General features: G+C 46.7%; 1 protein-coding gene across 2 annotated transcripts in view; it reads left to right on the forward strand.

Moving 5' to 3' along the window:
• Positions 1–15,589: 15,589 nt before the first annotated feature.
• UBASH3B (ubiquitin associated and SH3 domain containing B) overlaps positions 15,590–18,916 on the forward strand; it is a 138,717-nt gene continuing 135,390 nt past the window's right edge. The window contains exon 1 of one of the 2 annotated variants that reach the window (XM_060160634.1): positions 15,590–16,112. In XM_060160634.1, coding sequence (XP_060016617.1) covers positions 15,952–16,112 — 161 coding nt within the window. In that variant the 5' untranslated portion in view covers positions 15,590–15,951. The remainder of the gene's footprint in view (positions 16,113–18,916) is intronic. The other variant, XM_060160635.1, reaches the window with a different exon arrangement.

Here is an 18,916-nt window from a genome sequence, read left to right on the forward strand (position 1 = left end):
TCAGAGGCACCCCATGATTGGCAATGCCAAGGTCAAGCTCTTGGTTAAGGTAGAGACCACCAGGTCTCTCCATTCTCCCTTTGTATTTAATAAATAAGCTATGGGGTGACACTCTGAAACACTATGAATATCCTACTCCCCAACAGCCCTTTTACCCAATGGCTTTAACATCTATTAGTGATTCTTAATAGAATCTGCCGTTATTACACTGAGGGTTGAAAAATGGTGATTTCTCTAATTCCGGCATTGTTTCCACATTCATTTGTCAGCATTGTTTTGTGAAAAGTTTTCCCTTTTCTCTCCCCCTTTTCCCCTCTCTTTATTTTTTAAAGTATCACTATGGATTTATGGGGTTTTATTTGCTTGTTTAGCCTGCTATAATCCAATATCATCATTTGAGGGTAGAGAAGGGGGGGGTGTTCAAATTGGATTTGGCTGTGGGAGCTCCTTCAGGCTGTCTCCTATATCCTTTTCATATAATCCCATTAATCCTGGGGCAATTCAACACTTTGTGATGTAAGATGTTCCAGGCCAACCTTGTGCTTTCCCTGCCTCTGACCTGGAATCAGCATCTCTCCATGGAGCCCTGACTCTTTTTAGTTGAGGAAATGGTGCTTAGAAATAAAAATCTATGTGCTAGGTGTGCGTCCAACTGCAATTTTAAAATGCAATTTTAAAGCAATAAATTTCTAGATCTCTGCTACCCAGGCCTGGGATTACCGAGACATTATGACAGCCAATAGTAATACGGCATGACTCCAGAGGACCTTCCTCCTAAAAAGAATCTCTGTCTTGGATGCCCTTCTGAGGCTGAGGGGTGATCCGAACCTTCACTTGGTCTCACCTGAGAGATTTATCTACCACTGCTCTAAGGAACTTGCCCTACACTTAAGAGTAGCAAGTCTTAAGACATTTTTAGCCCCAGCCCAAGAAAGAAAGAAGAACATTACTAGAATGGCTCTCATTTCTGAAAAGCCTGGGTTAAGCACTGATTTACTCTCCTGCATCACTGTATTATCATGGTTACATTGCACAGTTTTTCTGAGCCTCAGTCTTTTTTTTCTGTCTTTAAGAAAAATGTATTTAATGTAGCTTCTTTATATTGTTTTGTTTTCTTGGGGGGTGATAATTAAACAAGGTATTATGCCTGAAAGTGCTTAAAAATTGTACAGAGCTATGTGAACACTATTACTAAATGGGAATAAGAGGGTAACATTTTAGGTGGGTGGAAGCAGCATAGATAATTCAAATTCAAGAGCAATCCCAGGCTCTACTTCTTTAATTAAAGTCTCTAACTAAGGAGCAGCTTGCACTTGCATTTCTCCTCTTGGCTTCTCTTTACAGGAGCTTCTAACTAATGAGCGGAGAACAGGCCATGAGGAAGCTTCTAGGAGTGGTCTGGAGGCTCCATCCACACTCATGCTGGACACTTAGCCCCAGGAGCGCCCACAAGTAGCCGGATGGGGGGGCAATAACTAAAGGCAAAGTCAGGGCCTGAAAGAATAGAGTCACTTGCCATTTAAAGACACGTGTTTCAGGCCTTCCCTGGTGGCGCAGTGGTTAAGAATCCGCCTGCCAATGCAGGGGACACGGGTTCGAGCCCTGGTCCGGGAAGATCCCACAAGCCGTGGAGCAACTAAGCCCATGCGCCACAACTACGGAGCCTTCGCCCTAGAGCCCGCGAGCCACAACTACTCAGCCCATGTGCTGCAACTACTGAAGCCCACGCGCCTAAAGCCCGAGCTCCACAAGAGAAACCACTGCAATGAGAAGCCTGTGCATGGCAACGAAGAGTAGCCCCCGCTCGATGCAACTAGAGAAAGCCTGCGTGCAGCAAGACCCAATGCAACCAAATAAATAAAATAAAATAGAGACACGTGTTTCCCAAACAGCCCTTCCACTGAATGTTGGAGGTTTGCGTAAATATCACCTCTCTTGCTGGTTCAGGCCACCCATGTGAATGTCCCACACTCTTAATGAATGACTGTAGCGGTGAGGTCATTTTCCCTCTAAAACCCCTACAAGCCTCCAGTCACAGGTGCTCCACTTCTGGTGTGTGGCCCTTAGATCTTTCCAAAAGGATGTCTTTAAGGAGACTTGCTTTGGGGTAACTCACAGCACCATGAACTGGAGGCGTGAACTGGGCATGAAGATCTGTCTCATCACCAAGGAAACTGAAGGAGGGAGAGGGGAGATTCTGACCAGGACTCTGAGCCCATCCACCCAGTGGGGTGGGAGAGAGAGTTTCTTAGCCTCAGTCTCAAAATCAGGGAAGCGAGGAAATGCAACTGCATATGTGCTGTCAAGGAGTCTCACATCTCAGCTGGAATGCAATTCAAGAGCATTTATTAAGTGCCCGCTGAGGGCACAGCTCTGGGAAAGACACATGGAGCCTTATGGAGCTCACATTCTCCCCTGGAGGTAAGCATTAAGTATATGACATAACCTTCACTGTGCTTAGTGCTATGATAAAGGGGACACAGAGGACAAGGTGGGTGGCAGTTTTCATCTATGCAGTATGCGCGAGAAAGGCAGGTGATCTCAGGTAAGTCCCCTTAGAAGAGGTCGGGGGAAGAAAGAGCTCCAGGCAGAGGGAACAGCATAAATTGAGGACAGTGGCCTTTTCCAATAGGACTGGGAAAGTATGATTTACTTACTCATTTCCTGCCCCTCCCCATAATCTGTCTCCTCCCATTAGCCCAGATCATGAGGTTGAAAAAGCTTCTCTTGAACCTTGAAGCTCCTCCAGCCTCAACATTAGTTGCTCTAGGACTGGTAGTGAAGGAGGTTGAATAACGGCCACCCAAAGTTATCAGGTCCTCATCTCTAGAACCTGTAAATGTTTCATTGTAAGGAAAATAGGGGGTTTGCAGAGGTCATGAAATTAAGGATTCTGAGATGGAGAGAACGTCCTGGATTATCTGGGTGGGCACTGAATCACAAGGGTCCTTATAAGGCAGAGGCAAAGGGAGATCTCAGACAGACACACACGAGGAGAAGGTAACGTGCAAGACAAAGCAGAGAGAGATTTGAAGATGCTGCCTTAAAGACTCGAGTGATGCAGCCACAAGCCCAAAACTGCTAATAGCCACCAGAAGCTGGAAGAGGCAAGGAATGCATTTTCCCCTAGAACCTCCCGGAGGGTGTACAGCCCTGCTGACACCTTGATTTCAACCCAGGGACTCTGATTGAGGGCTTCAGGTCTCCAGAGCTGTGGGAGAATACATTTCTGTTGTTTTAAGCCACCCAGATTGTGACCATTTGTTACAGCAGCCACAGAAATTAACAACATTCAGATTAGTCCAAAGATCAAGCGTCTATTTCGCCCAGGGGACTTCGTTAAGGAAGAAGGAGACGGGAAGAGGGTGGTCTGTTCTTTGCTGTATTCATTTTGCTTTTATTTTTCAGATGATAGTCTGGTCACTCACCCCCAGAGATGGATGCAGCATGCCCCCAGGAAACTAGCCAGCACTGGTGGTCTCCACTCTGAAGAGCCACATTTGTGGAAAGACCTTTCCTGGATTTTTGAAGATGACAAGGCTGATTATGTCATCTTCTCTTCTGGGCTTTTTTACAGTGCTCCTCACTCAAGGCACAAATTTTCAAGCGAATCTACATTAACACAGGCTTATGCCATGGTCCCAACTAGCTGGGAGCTCATAATCCATTGAGTGTTGTCTCCATCAGTGCCAAGTATTGAAGAGGTCCATATGGGAGGTAAAAAGGATACAGTGATGATAGTGCACAACCCCCATGCTCAGGTAATTTAGAATTAATTTGACTAGGACCAAGCATTGATCATCAATCTTACTAAACAGTGCACGAAAATGGACTAAAATGTTAGTTGATCACTTCTGCCTAAAATGATTTGTTTTTCCTTCTTTATCTTTTTGACATTAATTTTGTGATAAAAAAATACCTTGCTGTATTGCTTCTATATTTTATAAAGCATTTACATTTAAACGAGAGAGAGTGAAAAAGTGAAGGAAAAATTAAAGGCAGCATATTGTTAATTATCCATGAGGTTTTAGGATTTGAAAAGTGCTCTGAGTTTCAGTAGCTGGGGGCCTGGGAAGACCTCTTGGAAATTTCAAGACTTTAGTTGAGCTTGAAGAATGAGCAGTATTTTGAGATGTCACTCTCATTTTCCCTTGTGTCTTAGTTCGTTTGGGCTGCTATAACAAAATACCATAGGCTGGGTGGTTTATAAACAACAGAAATTGATTTCTTACAGTTCTGGGGGATGGAAGTTCAAGGGAGCTCTCTGGGATCTTTGTTATAAGGACACTAATAATTCATAAGGAATCCACTCTCATGACCTAATCACCTTCCCATCTCCTAATCCCATCACCTCCGGGGTTAGGATTTCAACATATTAATTTTGGGGGAACACAAAAATTCGGACTATAGCACCATGGAGTCTAAGTGGTTTTGGATTATGAACCCAATCATTGGGTGGTGATGGATTTCCTAATAGGGTATCAAAGCTGGGCAGACATCAGCTAGGGAAATATTACCTATAAAGAAGTCTGGTTCTGCAGTAACCCAGATTCTCCAACCCTGCTCTAATATCTGAATCTCCTCCATTTCCCCCAAATCCTGTGCTTCTGCCATGCAAGTTATCTAAGATGACCTGACCTCTCCCATCTCTGGCCTTTGCACTTAGAATCTTCTCAGGCTGGAACATCCTTTCTTTCTTTCTCTTTCTACCCAGCCTCATCCCACCCCTAGTCTCCGTGTCTACTTAACCTCCATTCACCTTCCAATGTCCAGCTCAGACATCATGTTCTCTGGGAAGCTTTACCAACCACCCTCCCACCATTTGGCCCCTTATAGCAACTTAGGCAAACCTCTGTCTCTCAATCATCCTGTGTTGTCATGGTCTGATCATGCCTGTCTCCCACTAGACTTTGCAAACCTTGAATCCACCCCTATCCTCGAGCCCATTGCCCAGATATAGTAGGTATCCGATTACTGTAGAAGGGAAGAACTACAGGAGGGAAGAATTTTGTCTTTTACTTGTTAGTCACCTGATGATGAGTTTAGTAAAGATTATTTCAATGCCAAATTTGCTTCAACCCCTTCTACTCATGTATCTTCAAATAGTCTCAAGCAAGCCTGTGGTTCATTTAATAACACATCCAAAATAATTATCCCTGAATGAGTTGCCTATTCATATATTTTAATTGATATTAATGAATTAAGGTTCACTGTGATGTGCCCTGAAGCTAGATTCTGATGTCTTAGTTTTCAATGCCAGCTCACCACTTAGCAGCTGTGTGACCCTGGGCAAGTTACACAACATCCCTGAACCTCAATAGGTTTATCAATAAATTTCCCATACAGATATCTGCCTGACAGTGTTGCTGATGGTATGAAATAACGACGTGTGAGAGTCCTAGCCTAGAGTGACCACTCAACATATGTTTGTTCTTTTTCCTTCAAGGAGCATCGTGAACAGATTGTTGGAGGGTAGGGAACCTGGAGAAGGAGCAGGAAAATTGGCAGGAGCCGGCAAACACTGTAGTCACTGAGCTCTCTTCCGCTGCCCTGTGCTTTCTGTGAACCAACTCATTTCATTCTCATGGCAGCCTTTTGAGATTGGGTTCTGAGAGGTGAAGCAACTCATCTCACTTTTTTTTTCTTTTTTTAAAATTTATTTATTTATTTTTGGCTGCGTTGGGTCATCATTGCTGCGCGTGGGCTTTCTCTAGTTGCGGCGAGCGGGGGCTACTCTTTGCTGCGGTGCGCAGGCTTCTCATTGTGGTGGCTTCTCTTACTACAGAGCACAGGCTGTAGGCGCACAGGCTTCAGTAGTTGTGGCACGCGGGCTCAGTAGTTGTGGCTCGCGGGCTTAGCTGCTCTGCAGCATGTAGGATCTTCCCGGGCCAGGGCTCAAACCTGTATCCCCTGCATTGGCAGGCAGATTCTTAACCACTTCGCCACCAGGGAAGCCCAGCCCATCTCACTTTTTAACTGCATCTGTTCAGTAGTATTTCCCCCTTCCCCCATTCCCCCTACCCACTCTCAGGGTCAGGAGGAAGAAGCCCTGGGGAAGCATTTGCCAATTTCCACGGTGTAAATATTCCCACTGTGGCTGATTGCCAGCTACTAATGTTTTAACGGTGGCTCCAGGTACTCCTGAAAATTTAAGAATGGGTTGTGAACACGGAGCTTGAGTTGGCTCTGCGCACCCACTGCCGGTCTTCATTCTCCCCTCCCTCACTATGCTTCAATATCACTGGCCTCCTTTATGTGCCTTTGAGTATTTTCACCTTCGAGGGTTTGCATGTGCTGCGCCCTCTGCCTAAAACGCTCCCCCTCAACCTCTTCATTTGGCTGTTTCCTTCTGATTATTCAGATCTTAGCTCTGAGGTCACCTCCACACATGTGATCTTCCCAACCCATTTCGCTAAAGGAGCTTCCTGCTCTCAGTTACATTTAATCACATCATTCTGTTTTCCTTCTTTATAGCACTTACCATTGCATGGAATTTACATTTACTCATTTATTATCTGTCTCTTCCTACTAGAATGTAGGATCCTTGGGAAGAGGGACTTTATCCTCAGCACATAGTAGGTGCTCAGTGAATAATTGTCAAATGAATGAATTTGTTCAAGATCACATGGCTCATAAGGAAGAAAGTGGAACTCAAACATGGGGCCTATACTCTTGAACTCTCTGACTACATTACCTCAAGTTAACCTCAGGTAGCTTGTAGAATAATCTGGACTACAGAATAATTATGTAGCCACAGGCAACCACAAGCGAAGAAATCTCTAACGTGCTGGTGGTGGGAATATAAATTGGTGTAACTAGTTTGGAAAACAGTTTTCTATTACCTTTTCTAGGCTACATTGGGTCTTTGTTGCTGCGCGTGGGCTTTCTCTAGTTGCTGCGAGTGGGGGTTACTCTTCATCGTGGTGCGCAGGCTTCTCATTGCGGTGGCTGCTCTTGTTGCAGAGCATGGACTCTAGGCGCACAGGCTTTAGTAGTTGTCGCACGCGGGCTCAGTAGTTGTGGCGCACGGGCCTAGTTGCTCCGCAGCATATGTGATCTTCCTGGACCAGGGCTCGAACACATGTGCCCTGCATGCGCAGGCGGATTCTTAACCACTGCGCCACTGGGGAAGTCCCTTGTATTACCTTCTAAGTTGAAGATGACCCAGCAATTCTACTCCTAGAATTACCCAAGGGTAATTCTTGCACACATACAGTTGGAAACATATAAAGAGTGGTCATAGCAGCAGAATCATAAAAGCAAAAACTTGGAAAGAATCCAAATATGAATTAACAGGAGATAGGCTATTTTTCCTTTTTTTTGTTTGTCTTTTTTGGCCCTGCTGTGTGGCTTGCGGGATCTTAGTTCCCTAACCAGGGATTGAACCTGGGCCATGGAAGGGAAAGCGCGGAGTCCTAACCACTGAACTGCCAGGGAATTCCCAGAGATGGACTATTATACAGCAACCAAACCAATGAACTACACAATATTCAACAGTGTGGATATGCCTTAGCTATATACTATTGAGCAAAAAAGTAAATCTCAAAAGATTACAAACAACATTATACCCTACTATATTAAAACAGCTTAAAAATCTCTAAGAATACTTTTTAAGACTACTCACAGGTTCAATAAAATTATATGAAAAGGGGGCTTCCCTGGTGACGCAGTGGTTGAGAGTCTGCCTGCCGATGCAGGGGACACGGGTTCGTGCCCCGGTCCGGGAAGATCTCACATGACACGGAGCGGCTGGGCCCGTGAGCCATGGCCGCCGAGCCTGCGCGTCCGGAGCCTGTGCTCCGCAACGGGAGAGGCCACAACAGCGAGAGGCCCGCGTACCACAAAAAAAAAAAAAAAAAAAAAAAAAAAATTATATGAAAAGGAAATCAGGAGAATGATGAACATGGGGTACAGGAGGAAGCTACCTGGGGTGTATGGGGAGGCAGGGGATGGGCTTGTTGGAGCAGGGAGTGGTCATTTGGTAAGATACTGGTTACTGCCAAGGTCCTAACTTTTGTTTCAGGTGAAGGGTTTATGGGTGCTTATTGTATTATTAAAAATGAGTTGAGTAAACAAGTAGCTAGATGGCTAAAATTGAGCCATATATGGACCATTGATTACGATTAATTCTATAGTCCTAAGGTCTAATTAAACAAAGAAACTGCACAAATGTCATAGGAATGGGAAGGTGAGTACTGCACAGGGAAAAACTGTTCCATTAAGCCCTCAGCAAGCGTGTGCCACCTTGCTTGGTACTTCCATATTAGTGATTCACTTAATATCACAAAAACCCTATGAAGTACGTATTGTTGTTCCCATTTTAAACATGAGAAAACTGAGGTAAATTATCTTGCTTACTTTCCCAAACCTATAACCCAATCGTAGAAGGGGACTTATCCTAAAATGTAGCTAAACACTTTCTAGGGTGGCTTGGGGAGATGATGGGGCAGGCAACTGGGTAGGGGAGGCAGCATCTGGCACTTTTAATATTTCCATTTCCAGAATGAAGATGGAAGAAATAGTGACCTGGCCAGAGCATTATTCTACCAATGGCTCGGCATTACAAAAAATTCCCTATTTGTATAGGTCATAAGTTATTTATGTTTGCTTTATGTATTATGCATGATTTGGAAGTGTAACGACAAAGTACACAGACCCACAAAGATTCATTAAAATGCATGTTATGGAATTTTAAAGTAAACTTACATTTTTAAAAACTTATTAAAATATTTTATCTTGCAATCCCTGAAACCACTCTGAATTTTTAAATGGTAAAAATATTTTTCCAAGTATTTTGGTTCATGGCTGTTGTTTCCACTCTTTTTTAAAAAGAATTATTTATTTATTTTTGGCTTCATTGGGTCTTCGTTGCTGGGCACGGGTTTTCTCTAGTTGCGGTGAGCGGGGGCTACTCATTGTTGAAGCACGTGGGCGTCTCATTGCGGTGGCTTCTCTTGTTGCAGAGCACTGGGCTCTAGGCGTGCAGGCTTCAGTAGTTGTGGCACAGGGGCTCAGAAGTTGTGGCTCACGGGCGTAGTTGCTCCACGGCATGTGGGATCTTCCCGGACCAGGGCTCGAACCCATGTCCCTGCATTGGCAGGCGGATTCTTAACCACTGCGCCACCAGGGAAGCCCTCCACTTTTTTTTTTTTTTTTTTTTTTTTGCGGTACGCGGGCCTCTCACTGTTATGGCCTCTCCCGCTGCGGAGCACTGGCTCCAGACGCGCAGGCTCAGCGGCCATGGCTCATGGGCCCAGACGCTCCGCGGCGTGTGGGATCTTCCCGGACCGGGGCACGAACCCGTGTCCCCTGCATCGGCAGGCGGACTCCCAACCACTGCACCACCAGGGAAGCCCCCTCCACTCTTTTAAATCAAGGTTTTTGGAGTTTGGGGGGGAGGCTTTGTTTTTTGTTTTTCTTTTCCCTCAGGTTATTTTTAAATTTTATTTTTATTAAAGTATAGTTGATTTACAATGTTGTTGATTTTAGCAGTACAGCAAAAGTTATAGTACAGTTATACATATATATATACATTCTTTTTCATATTCTTTTCCATTGTGGTTTATCACAGGGTATTGAATCCTGTGCTATACAGTAAGACCTTGTTTATCCATTCTATGTATAATAGTTTGCATCTGCTAATCCCAAACTCCCAATCCATCCCTCCCCCACTCCCCTCCCCCTTGGCAACCACAAGTCTGTTCTTTATGTCTGTGAGTGTTTTTCTGTTTCGTAGATAAGTTCATTTGTGTCTTATTTTAGACTCCACATATAAAAGTGATATATGGTATTTGTCCTTCTCTTTCTGATTTACTTGGTTTAGTATGATAATCTCTAGGTCCATCCATGTTGCTGCAAATGGCATCATTTCACTCTTTTTTATGACTGAATAATATTCCACTCTGTGTGTATGTATATATATATATATATATATATATACCACATCTTCTTTATCCATTCTTCTGTCCATGGCCATTTAGGTTGTTTCCATGTCTTGGCTATTGTAAATAGTGCTGCTAGGAACATTGGGGTGTATGTATCTTTTCGAATTACAGTTTTGTCTGGATCCCTCAGGTTTTTACAGCTACTTAATTTTATATTGTTTCTTGGAAATAAAATTTCCCCTTAAGTTTCCTGTACATTTCCTTTTGTATACAAAAAGGAAGTTATGTGAGAAGTGGCATTAACCTTTGATTAAGCTTGTACTGTTTATTTCCCAACACTTCTATTGTCTTGTGGCAAGTCAGGGACACAGACCCTTCGGCAGTGACATTTAGGATGAGGCTTTTCCAAGGAGGAAGCATACACAATGGAGTGTCTCCTACGAGGATTCCAAAATAGACCCGCTGGGAGTTTTGTTCAGAGACGGACAAAAGAGAAGTGAAAATAGACTCCCCCACTCTCTCTTTCTTCCTTTTGCAATTGAGGGAGAGATCTTAATTTTTTCAATGTATGAGGAAAAAACATAAGTTTTTTTAGTGGTTTGGATTGATGCTCCTAACGTTGTTTCAGCCTTACCTTTTCCTACCGTATACGAGGCTTCACAGATTCAACAACCCAGCAGTAATTGTACAAGTATAGGCTTCCTGCGTGCCCAGCACTGGGCTAAGTCCTACAGACAAATTCAAGACTGTGAAATAGTCACCAATCTCCAGATCCTTAGACATGTTATAACTGTGCCTCAGGACAGGGTAGAAAAGATATGACTCTTTTTAAATTTAATTTTTTTAATTGAGGTATAATTAACATATAATATTGTGTAAATTTAAGGTGTACAACATATTGAGTTGATGCATTTATATTGCAGTATGATTTCCACTGTAGCATTTTGTCAAGTCATATAACTATCATTTCCTCTAGTGGTGGAAACAATGTGACTTTTTTTTTCTTTTTTATAGAAGTATTGTTGATTTACAATATCATGTTAGTTTCAGGTGTACAGAACAGTGATTCAGTTATATTTATATATATACACATACACACACACACACACACACACACACACACACATATCTTCTTTTTCAGAATCTTTTCCCTTATAGGTTATTACAAAATGTTGACTATAGTTCCCTGTGCTCTACAGTAGGTCCTTGTTGGTTATCTATTTTATATATAGTAGTGTGTATCTGTTAATCCCAACCTCCCAATTCATCCCTCCCCCCACCCCATTTCCTCTTTGGTAACCAGAAGTCTGTTTTCTATGTCTCTTTCTGTTTTGTAAATAAGTTCATGTGTATCATTTTTTTAGATTCCACACATAAGCGATATAATATGACATAACAACAGGACTTTTTAAAGTTTGTTTTACCCTAACATTCGACCTGTGTGGACCCTTCTCCCCTCCCCCCACCCCACTCCTCACCTGTCCCTCCATTCCCAGCAACCTTGGCCCCTACTCACCAATCGGACTTCATTCCCCTTTTACTTTCCCTCTTGTTAAATTATGGTCTCTCAGAACAAAACTAGGCGTTAAAGATCATCTAGTTCAGTGTTTTTCAAAATGTTTTTTTAATCTTCTAAACCATCTTCCCATAGAAAACCTTATATAAAATCCCCAAGAGGAAGAGAGGATGCCATGCTTTGCCCACTCCAACTTTCAGCTGACAGCACCAACCCCTGCCCACAAGAGTCCCCAAGGGTCCCCAGGCAAAGTCCTAGGAGTCCCCAGCTTAAGCCACCCCCTCATTTGGCAGATGAGGAAGCAGGTAAGTTCTCTATCCCTCTCATTTAGCCTAGAGAAGGAGAGAGAACATCTAAGTCACAGCCAACACCTAGGCGTCCCAATTCCCCGCTCTGGAACCTTCCCATGCCGCTTCCTTTCTTTCCTTATCGCATAGTTTCAAAACCTTCTGGCCATGAGAAATCCCCAGGAAGTCTAGGGGCTAATGGCATCCCAGTGGTTTGAAAAGTGCCTTTGACAAAGCAATATCCCAACCCTTGGGACTGGAGACATTCTGCAGACTTTAGTGCCTGTGCTTAATGGGATCTCTTGACCTTTTCTCGAGGACAGAGAGAAGCAGAAGGGAAAGGCACAGGACACACTTTCAGAAATTATGAGTGCAATTAACTGGGCCCGCCTGGGCATCCCGATGGCCTTGTCAGAAGGGCTGCCACACCAAGAAAGTGGCTGGGGCAGCGGGCGTGCAGTTAAACAGTGCTCACATGAACAGAAGGAGGTTTGTGGGGAATTCCCTGGTCCACTTATTAGGACTCCACGCTTTTGCTGCTGAGGGCCTAGGTTCAATCCCTGGTCGGGGAACTAAGATCCCACAAGCCGAGTGGTGCTGCCAAAGGAAATAAAAGAGGCTGTGGTCCAGGGTGGATTCGGACATGACAACTTGCTTCCCTTCTGAGAGAGCAGCGTGACGCTGATGTGTCAGCTTCCTCACTGTGTGAGGCCCCCTCTCTCCTCCCCACTGCTGTCAGATATCCTGTCCAATGAATAGTCATTCCTCTTCTCTTTGTCATATAACAATATAGACTTTTATAAAGCTTCCCCTAGCTTTTCAAAGTCAGTACAATTAAAGCACAATGCATTTAGTTGCCAGCACCTTACTCATGCAGAGCAAAACAGCTGCAGTCTTAAGGAAGCCGGGATGGGATTCCTGTAGAAGTGCCTCAGACAGAACAGTTTGAGTCTAAGGTGTCTGGTTTTTCCATAGTGCTTTTTCCAGGCTACCTAAAACTATTTTTATACCCATCATTTCCTCTCACAGTTTGCCTAGAGGAGGGAGAAAGACAATTAAATTTTTCTAGAGAAAGAGAGATCCAGCAATTCTGTGTCAAGGGGGATAGGAGTGAAACTGAGTCCCCGTAAAACTGAGTTCCGTTACCAAGTTTATGACTAATCTCTCTATCCGAAACTTTCCTTTCTTGTCCCCTCTGACTTCAATCCCGTGCGAACTGAACACTAATCCACCAGAGTCAGATGACTAAAATTGCTGTGGTTGATAACATCGTTAACGTACTGAAATTGCTGTTGTTGATAAAATTGCTGTTGTATCATTAGATATCATCATTAACGAACAAACTCAGGTTTCTCCAGGGCAAGAGGAGCTAACAGGCCCCCGAGCCATGGACCACGCGGCCAGAGGATTGTAAACCAGAGACATCCTGACTCCGAGAAATGTCACAGAAATATCACAGGATGAGGATTAATCGCAGCCTCTTTGTTCTTCTTTAGAAAAAAACAAAACCAAAAAACACCAGGGAATTCACTGGCGGTCCAGTGATTAGGACTCAGCACTTTCACTGCTGTGGCCCGGGTTCAATCCCTGGTCAAGGAACTAAGATCCCACAAGCCGTGTGGAAAAAAGAGAAAGAGAAACCAAAAAAACCCTAACTCAGGGATCAAATTGGGATGGATCTGAGGCTTGTCTCCCACTTCCTTGCTTGGTGCCCTGAAATAAACACTCTACTTTCCTTCACCACAATCTGGCATCAGTAAACTGGCTTTGCTACACTTTGAGTGAGTGGACCCCAATTCAGTGCGGTAACAGGAGGAGTCAAAAAGGTTATTATTTGACCATGTTATTTTAATAACATGGCATCTCTTCATCATCATAGTAATGGCTGTAAGTGGTTGTTCGGAAAAATTTTAAGGGTTCAAACCACTTACTGGCCATGTGATCTTGGAGAAGATGCTTATCTCTGTCTCCTTCAAGATCTTCATTTGTAAAATGGCCAATGGTAATATGGTGGTACCTACGTCATTGTCTTGTCAAGGGACTAATGAGTTATATGTGGAAGATGCTAAGAACAGCATCAGTTCTCAGTAAATTTCAGTTGTTATTTGTGTGGTACTCATGGTTTACAAAGTGCTTCTACAGACATTAACGCTTGACTAGGTTCCAGATTGTTTGACTCCCAGCCCAGGCATTTGGAAGAAATTCAGAATATCGGGTAAGGTCCAGTGTCGTTTACCGAACACGTCCCAGGGAGGCTAGTCTACTAGGTATGGTTTGTCTCTTTGCTCCATGCCCAGGAGAAGCCCTCTGCATCGCTTCAGGGCACTTGCTGTGCTCAGGCAGAAGCCCCCACCCAGGAACTTTTCCTCATCCCCTACACAGCAGGAGACAGAATTATGCACATGGTTACTTAGGCCCCAGTAGTCCTTATCTCCCCACTTCCAAACACCACTGGATATTTTTTAGAAAACAAATTCTGGGCTAAGAGAATTAAGCTGTGTCATTTCCCCTGGTAAAACCCTTGGATGCTTTATAAAGCAACATCAAAAAGTTGCTCCTTGGGAGCCGGTCATCATCCCTCCCCCATGCTCCAGGCAAGGGGAGGAGCTGACATTTTTGGAGAACCCAGAGTGTGTAAGGTTAGTTACTACGATGCATACAGATAAGGACACGGGGCTGTAGAGAGCAGAAACAACTCATCCAAGACACCAAAAGCTCTGGCTCTGACTTACCAGCCCTACAATCTTCCTCAACCTCTCTAAGCTGAGTTTTCTCTTCTGCAAACTGGGATAATAATCATACACACCCCATAGGGTCATAAAAATTCAATGAGTTAATTCATTTATTATCCTGAACACAATGATTGACACATACAAGAGCCCAATAAATGTTAGGTGGTGTTATAATTATTATTATTGCCTGAAAAAGAGCAGCCGGGGTTTACTCTCTGCCTTTTGCATTACACCAGGCAGGGTCCTTGTCCCTGACTGAGGACCGTAAGTTTGTCTCCGAATGGAAGAGCTTTAACATCCCCAAGCCAAGTTCATGGTGTGGGGCACTGGGGAGTAGGGATGTCTAGGACTTCCACCTTCTTTGAGGTGGGAGTAATTTGAGCCAAACTATGATGCAATTTACTTATTCGTCACTGCTGAGCAGCGATGCTCCAGTCTTTACTTTGAATGCTTTTATTGACGGGGTACTCATTTGCTGTTGAAAATCAACCCATTCCACGTTGCACACCTTTTACAATTAGAAAGTGTTCTTTCTCTGTTCCGGCTCCCTCCACCCTCCTCCACTTCCCACTTCCTTCCTCTCCGCCTCCTTCTTCCTGGCATCTTCCCTTCCCTCTTCTTTCTGCCCTGTCCTTTCCCTCCCTTCCTCTCCCCTCCTAGGCCGAGAGCCCCAGGTTCCACCCTTTGCCCTGAAGTCACCGTCTAGGCCACGGAGGTCACGGAGAACACAGAAGGTCTTCAGTGTAGCCCTTAGCCAGCTGATGGGAACTTGGTCTCCAGGAGCCGTAACCCAATCCTCTGGGTTTTGCAGGGTCTTTGGGAATCAAAACGTTTTATCTGGGCCTCATGGCTTGGCCTTCTGGTGCATTAATGTCATCCATCAGTTCGCCCAATTTCCATTAATAAAACCCCGTCTAGAACCACAGGAAACTTGAAATGGGTTGATCTTGTGTCTTGAGGCCCAGCTGTCCCTTGATGGCAGCCATGGAGAAGCTGGAGCGCTGGGAGTGACTCTCCGGAACCAACTGGAACCAGTGTACACAGGCAGCCCTCGCTGGTTCGAATCCTCCGCCCAGAGCACCTGGACTCCACAGCTTGCGGGAGCAGCCGCGGGCTGCGCTGCCGCTTTAAGAGAGGGGCGGGGCCCGGGTACAGGCCAGGCAGGGCCGGCCCACAAGGCTCCTTTTCCTTTTTGATCCATTCAAAAATTACTCAGTGCAAATTCCCGGACTGCTGGGAGCGGAGAAGGAGAGGGGCGGAGGAGAGAGGGCTGCTGCGGGCGCCGTGCAGGGGGCACCCGGGCCCCGAGGGGCTGACGGCCGGTCGGGGAGAAGCCGCTTGCGGCGGGCCGTTCTGGCTCCGGTGGCCTCACCAGGAAGCGTCAGTCTCGACACCGGGGAAGCTCCGAGCGCCGCCGCCGCCTCCCTCCCGGCACCGGGTCCCCGAGCCCCCGCCCCGGCTCCGGGCCAGTCCTCCGCCCTCCGGGACCCTCCGGCTTGGGCGCCTTCCCGGGCGATGGCTGGCCGCTGAGCATGGCTCAGTACGGCCACCCCAGCCCGCTCGGCATGGCTGCGAGAGAGGAGCTGTACAGCAAAGTCACCCCGCGGAGGAACCGCCAGCAGCGCCCCGGCACCATCAAGCATGGATCGGCGCTGGACGTGCTCCTGTCCATGGGGTTCCCCAGAGCCCGCGCGTAAGTGGCCGGGCTCGCCGCCCGGGCGACCCCTCCCGCCCCAAGCGACCGGCCCTCGGCTTCGCTCCGGCTCGCCTCCTGGCGCCTGCCCGGCGGGCGGCGCGTTCCCCGCTGCCCACGACCTGTTGGGGGTAGGCTGGGCGCGCGGGCGGCCCGGGACTCGGTTCCTCCTGGCGGGGGTCCAGGGGAGGGCTCCGCGCCCGAGCGCTGGGCTGGGGGCTTGCTGGCGATGCCTACGGTGAGGCGTGCCTAAGGGTGCGGGATGCCTAAGGGCTAGGGCACAGGGTTCGAGTCCCGGGTACGGTGGCCCGCGCCCGGCCTCAGAGGGTGGGGCTAAGCGAGTCTCTCCCGGGCTCCCCGAGGTCTCCAGCGCTGAGCCCCCGGGGAGGCGGGGCCCCACCGAGGATTCGGGCACCCTCTTGATCCGGAACGCCGGGCTGGCTTGGGATCCTCTGATGGCTGGGAAAGGGCAAGGCACGGCGGGGCAGGGAGGCCGGCCCTCCCACTGCTGCGGCTTCCAGCTCCGGATGTCGCTCTCGGGTTCTGCCTCCCTCGGAGTAGGAGGGGCGGGAGCGTTGGGATTGCCTCGTGTTCATTGATGGGGAGGATGGAATGAGAAGGGGAAGCACTTCCCCCAGGGGCCCTGGGTTCTCGTCAACGGTGACGGCAGCGCAGGAATCTGTGGGTGCCTGAGAGTGAGGAGGGGAGCAGTCCTCCCTCATCCTTCTTCCTCCGGGAGGGCGGGGTAGGGAAGGGCAGAGAGCGCGCAGGTGGCTGCCCCAGCAGCTTGCTGGGAAGAGGCCTGGTCGCCGGCACCAGGCAGCAGCGGCAGCAGGAGTCTTCGGAGGCTGGCCGCCCAAGGCCGTGGGGCTGGAACGCTGCCTAGGCCGGGTGGCCAGGCCCTTCTCCCTCGGTGAATTCCTCACATGCAGATTTCTTAGGCTGGGACACAAGGCCTGGGATCCTTGTAGGGCGCTGCTTCTTTGAATGACATCACCTGAACAGGGAGCTGGGCAAACTTTATCAGAAAGGGCCAACTTGAGGAAAGTTTGTCTTCTTCTCCCTTTTTTCAGGTGATAGTGCTAGGTCTCCCTTACTTGGCCTCTGGGCAAACCTTTATTCTTTACTAGTAACTTGGCTGTAATATCTTGATCAAAGCTGATCCCTGATTTTATCATTCCACCCAGCCTGCTGGGACAGGTCGGAGTGGCCTTGGAAGGCCATAAAATGGACTGACATTTCTGCCTCCTACTAACTTCCAGTTGCTGACGCCAGAGTTACAGGGAGAAGATGTGGTGGGCTCTGCAGGGGTGTGCCAGGTGTGGAAGCTGCAAGTCAGGTCCTTCGTATGATGGATGTGCATAGCTGTCCTTAAGAAGGGGCAGGTAGGGGCCGGCAGTCTGTGGGGCAAGGCTGCAGAATTAGCACAGCCCCTGGCATTCGCCTTTTCTAAAATGAGGCCAGCGTTAAGGACCTAAATTGCTTAATGAAGGGAAGAAATACTTAACTGAATTCTTCAGACCGTGGTGTTTGCTCTTTGAGGTGGCTTTAACAGGACATCTTTCCTGCACTGGGTCCAAGAGGCCTTGGCCACGTGCTGAAACATTAGGATGATGGTTTCATTTTGGCTTGTTCTATCCCTGAGATCTCATAATAACTAGCATTTAGTGAGTACTTACTATGTACTGTTCTAAGCACTTCACATTTATTATCCATTTTATCCTCCCAGCAGCCCAGTGAGAAAGGTAATTATATGCCCATTTTATGAACTGGGGAACAGAGGTTTAGAGAGGTTGCATAACTTGCTCAGGGTCACAACAGTGAGCAGTGAACCTGGGATTCAAACTCAGGCATGTGTCGGCTCAGCTCAGGCCTCACATCCAGAACCAGGATGTAATGAGTTAATGTGGGTAAAACACTTAGAGCAGTGCCTGGCACACAGTGGGTGATCTTTAAGTGTTAGCTACTGTATTAGTTTCTGTTTTAACAAATTACCCCATTCCGGGTTGTTTAAAAACACAGAAATTTATTCTCTCACAGTTCTGAAGGCCAGAAGCCCTAAATCAGCATACCTGGGCTGAAATCAAGGTGTTGGCAGGGCTTTGCCCCCTCCGGAGGTTCTAAGGGAGAATCTATTCCTTGCCTCTTCCAGCTCCTGGCGTCTGCTGGCATTCTTTGGCTTGTGGCAGCATCCCTCCAATCTCTGCTTCTGTGGTTGCCTTGCCTTCTTTTCTTTCTGTGTCAAATCTCCCTCTGCCTCTTTCCTATGAAGACACTGTGATTGCATTTAGGGCCTCCCCAGATAATTCAGGATAATCTCCCCATCTCAAGGTCTTTAACTTACTCTCATTCACAAAACCCTCTTTTTAGCCATAAGGTAATAATGTTCACAGGTTCCAGGAATTAGGGCATGAATATTTTGGGAGGAGCCCCTTTCAGCCTATCACAGCTACTATTATTACTAGCACTGCCTCTCTTTACTGGAAACGTGACAGAGTGGGTCATGAGGAAACATCCTGGGGAGGGGGGTAGGCTTGCTCTTCTGTCTTCTCAAATTCTCTGTCTCGGAGCGTCAGAGCCCTTGGCGGTCATCTGATCTAGTCTACTCCCTACCTGGGCTGGCATCTCTTCTACTTCAGCCAAGAGAGGCTGATGTGGTCAGCCTTCCTCTTAATAACTTAATCAGGTCAGTAAGAAGAGGGACTTCTCCCCAGGGCCATCTGAGATTCCAGAGAGCAGGCTTTTTTTTTTGAATTTATTTTATTTATTTTTTATACAGCAGGTTCTTATTAGTCATCCATTTT

The sequence above is a fragment of the Lagenorhynchus albirostris genome, chromosome 9 (assembly GCF_949774975.1).
Source record: "Lagenorhynchus albirostris chromosome 9, mLagAlb1.1, whole genome shotgun sequence".
Classification (NCBI taxonomy): Eukaryota; Metazoa; Chordata; class Mammalia; order Artiodactyla; family Delphinidae; genus Lagenorhynchus; species Lagenorhynchus albirostris.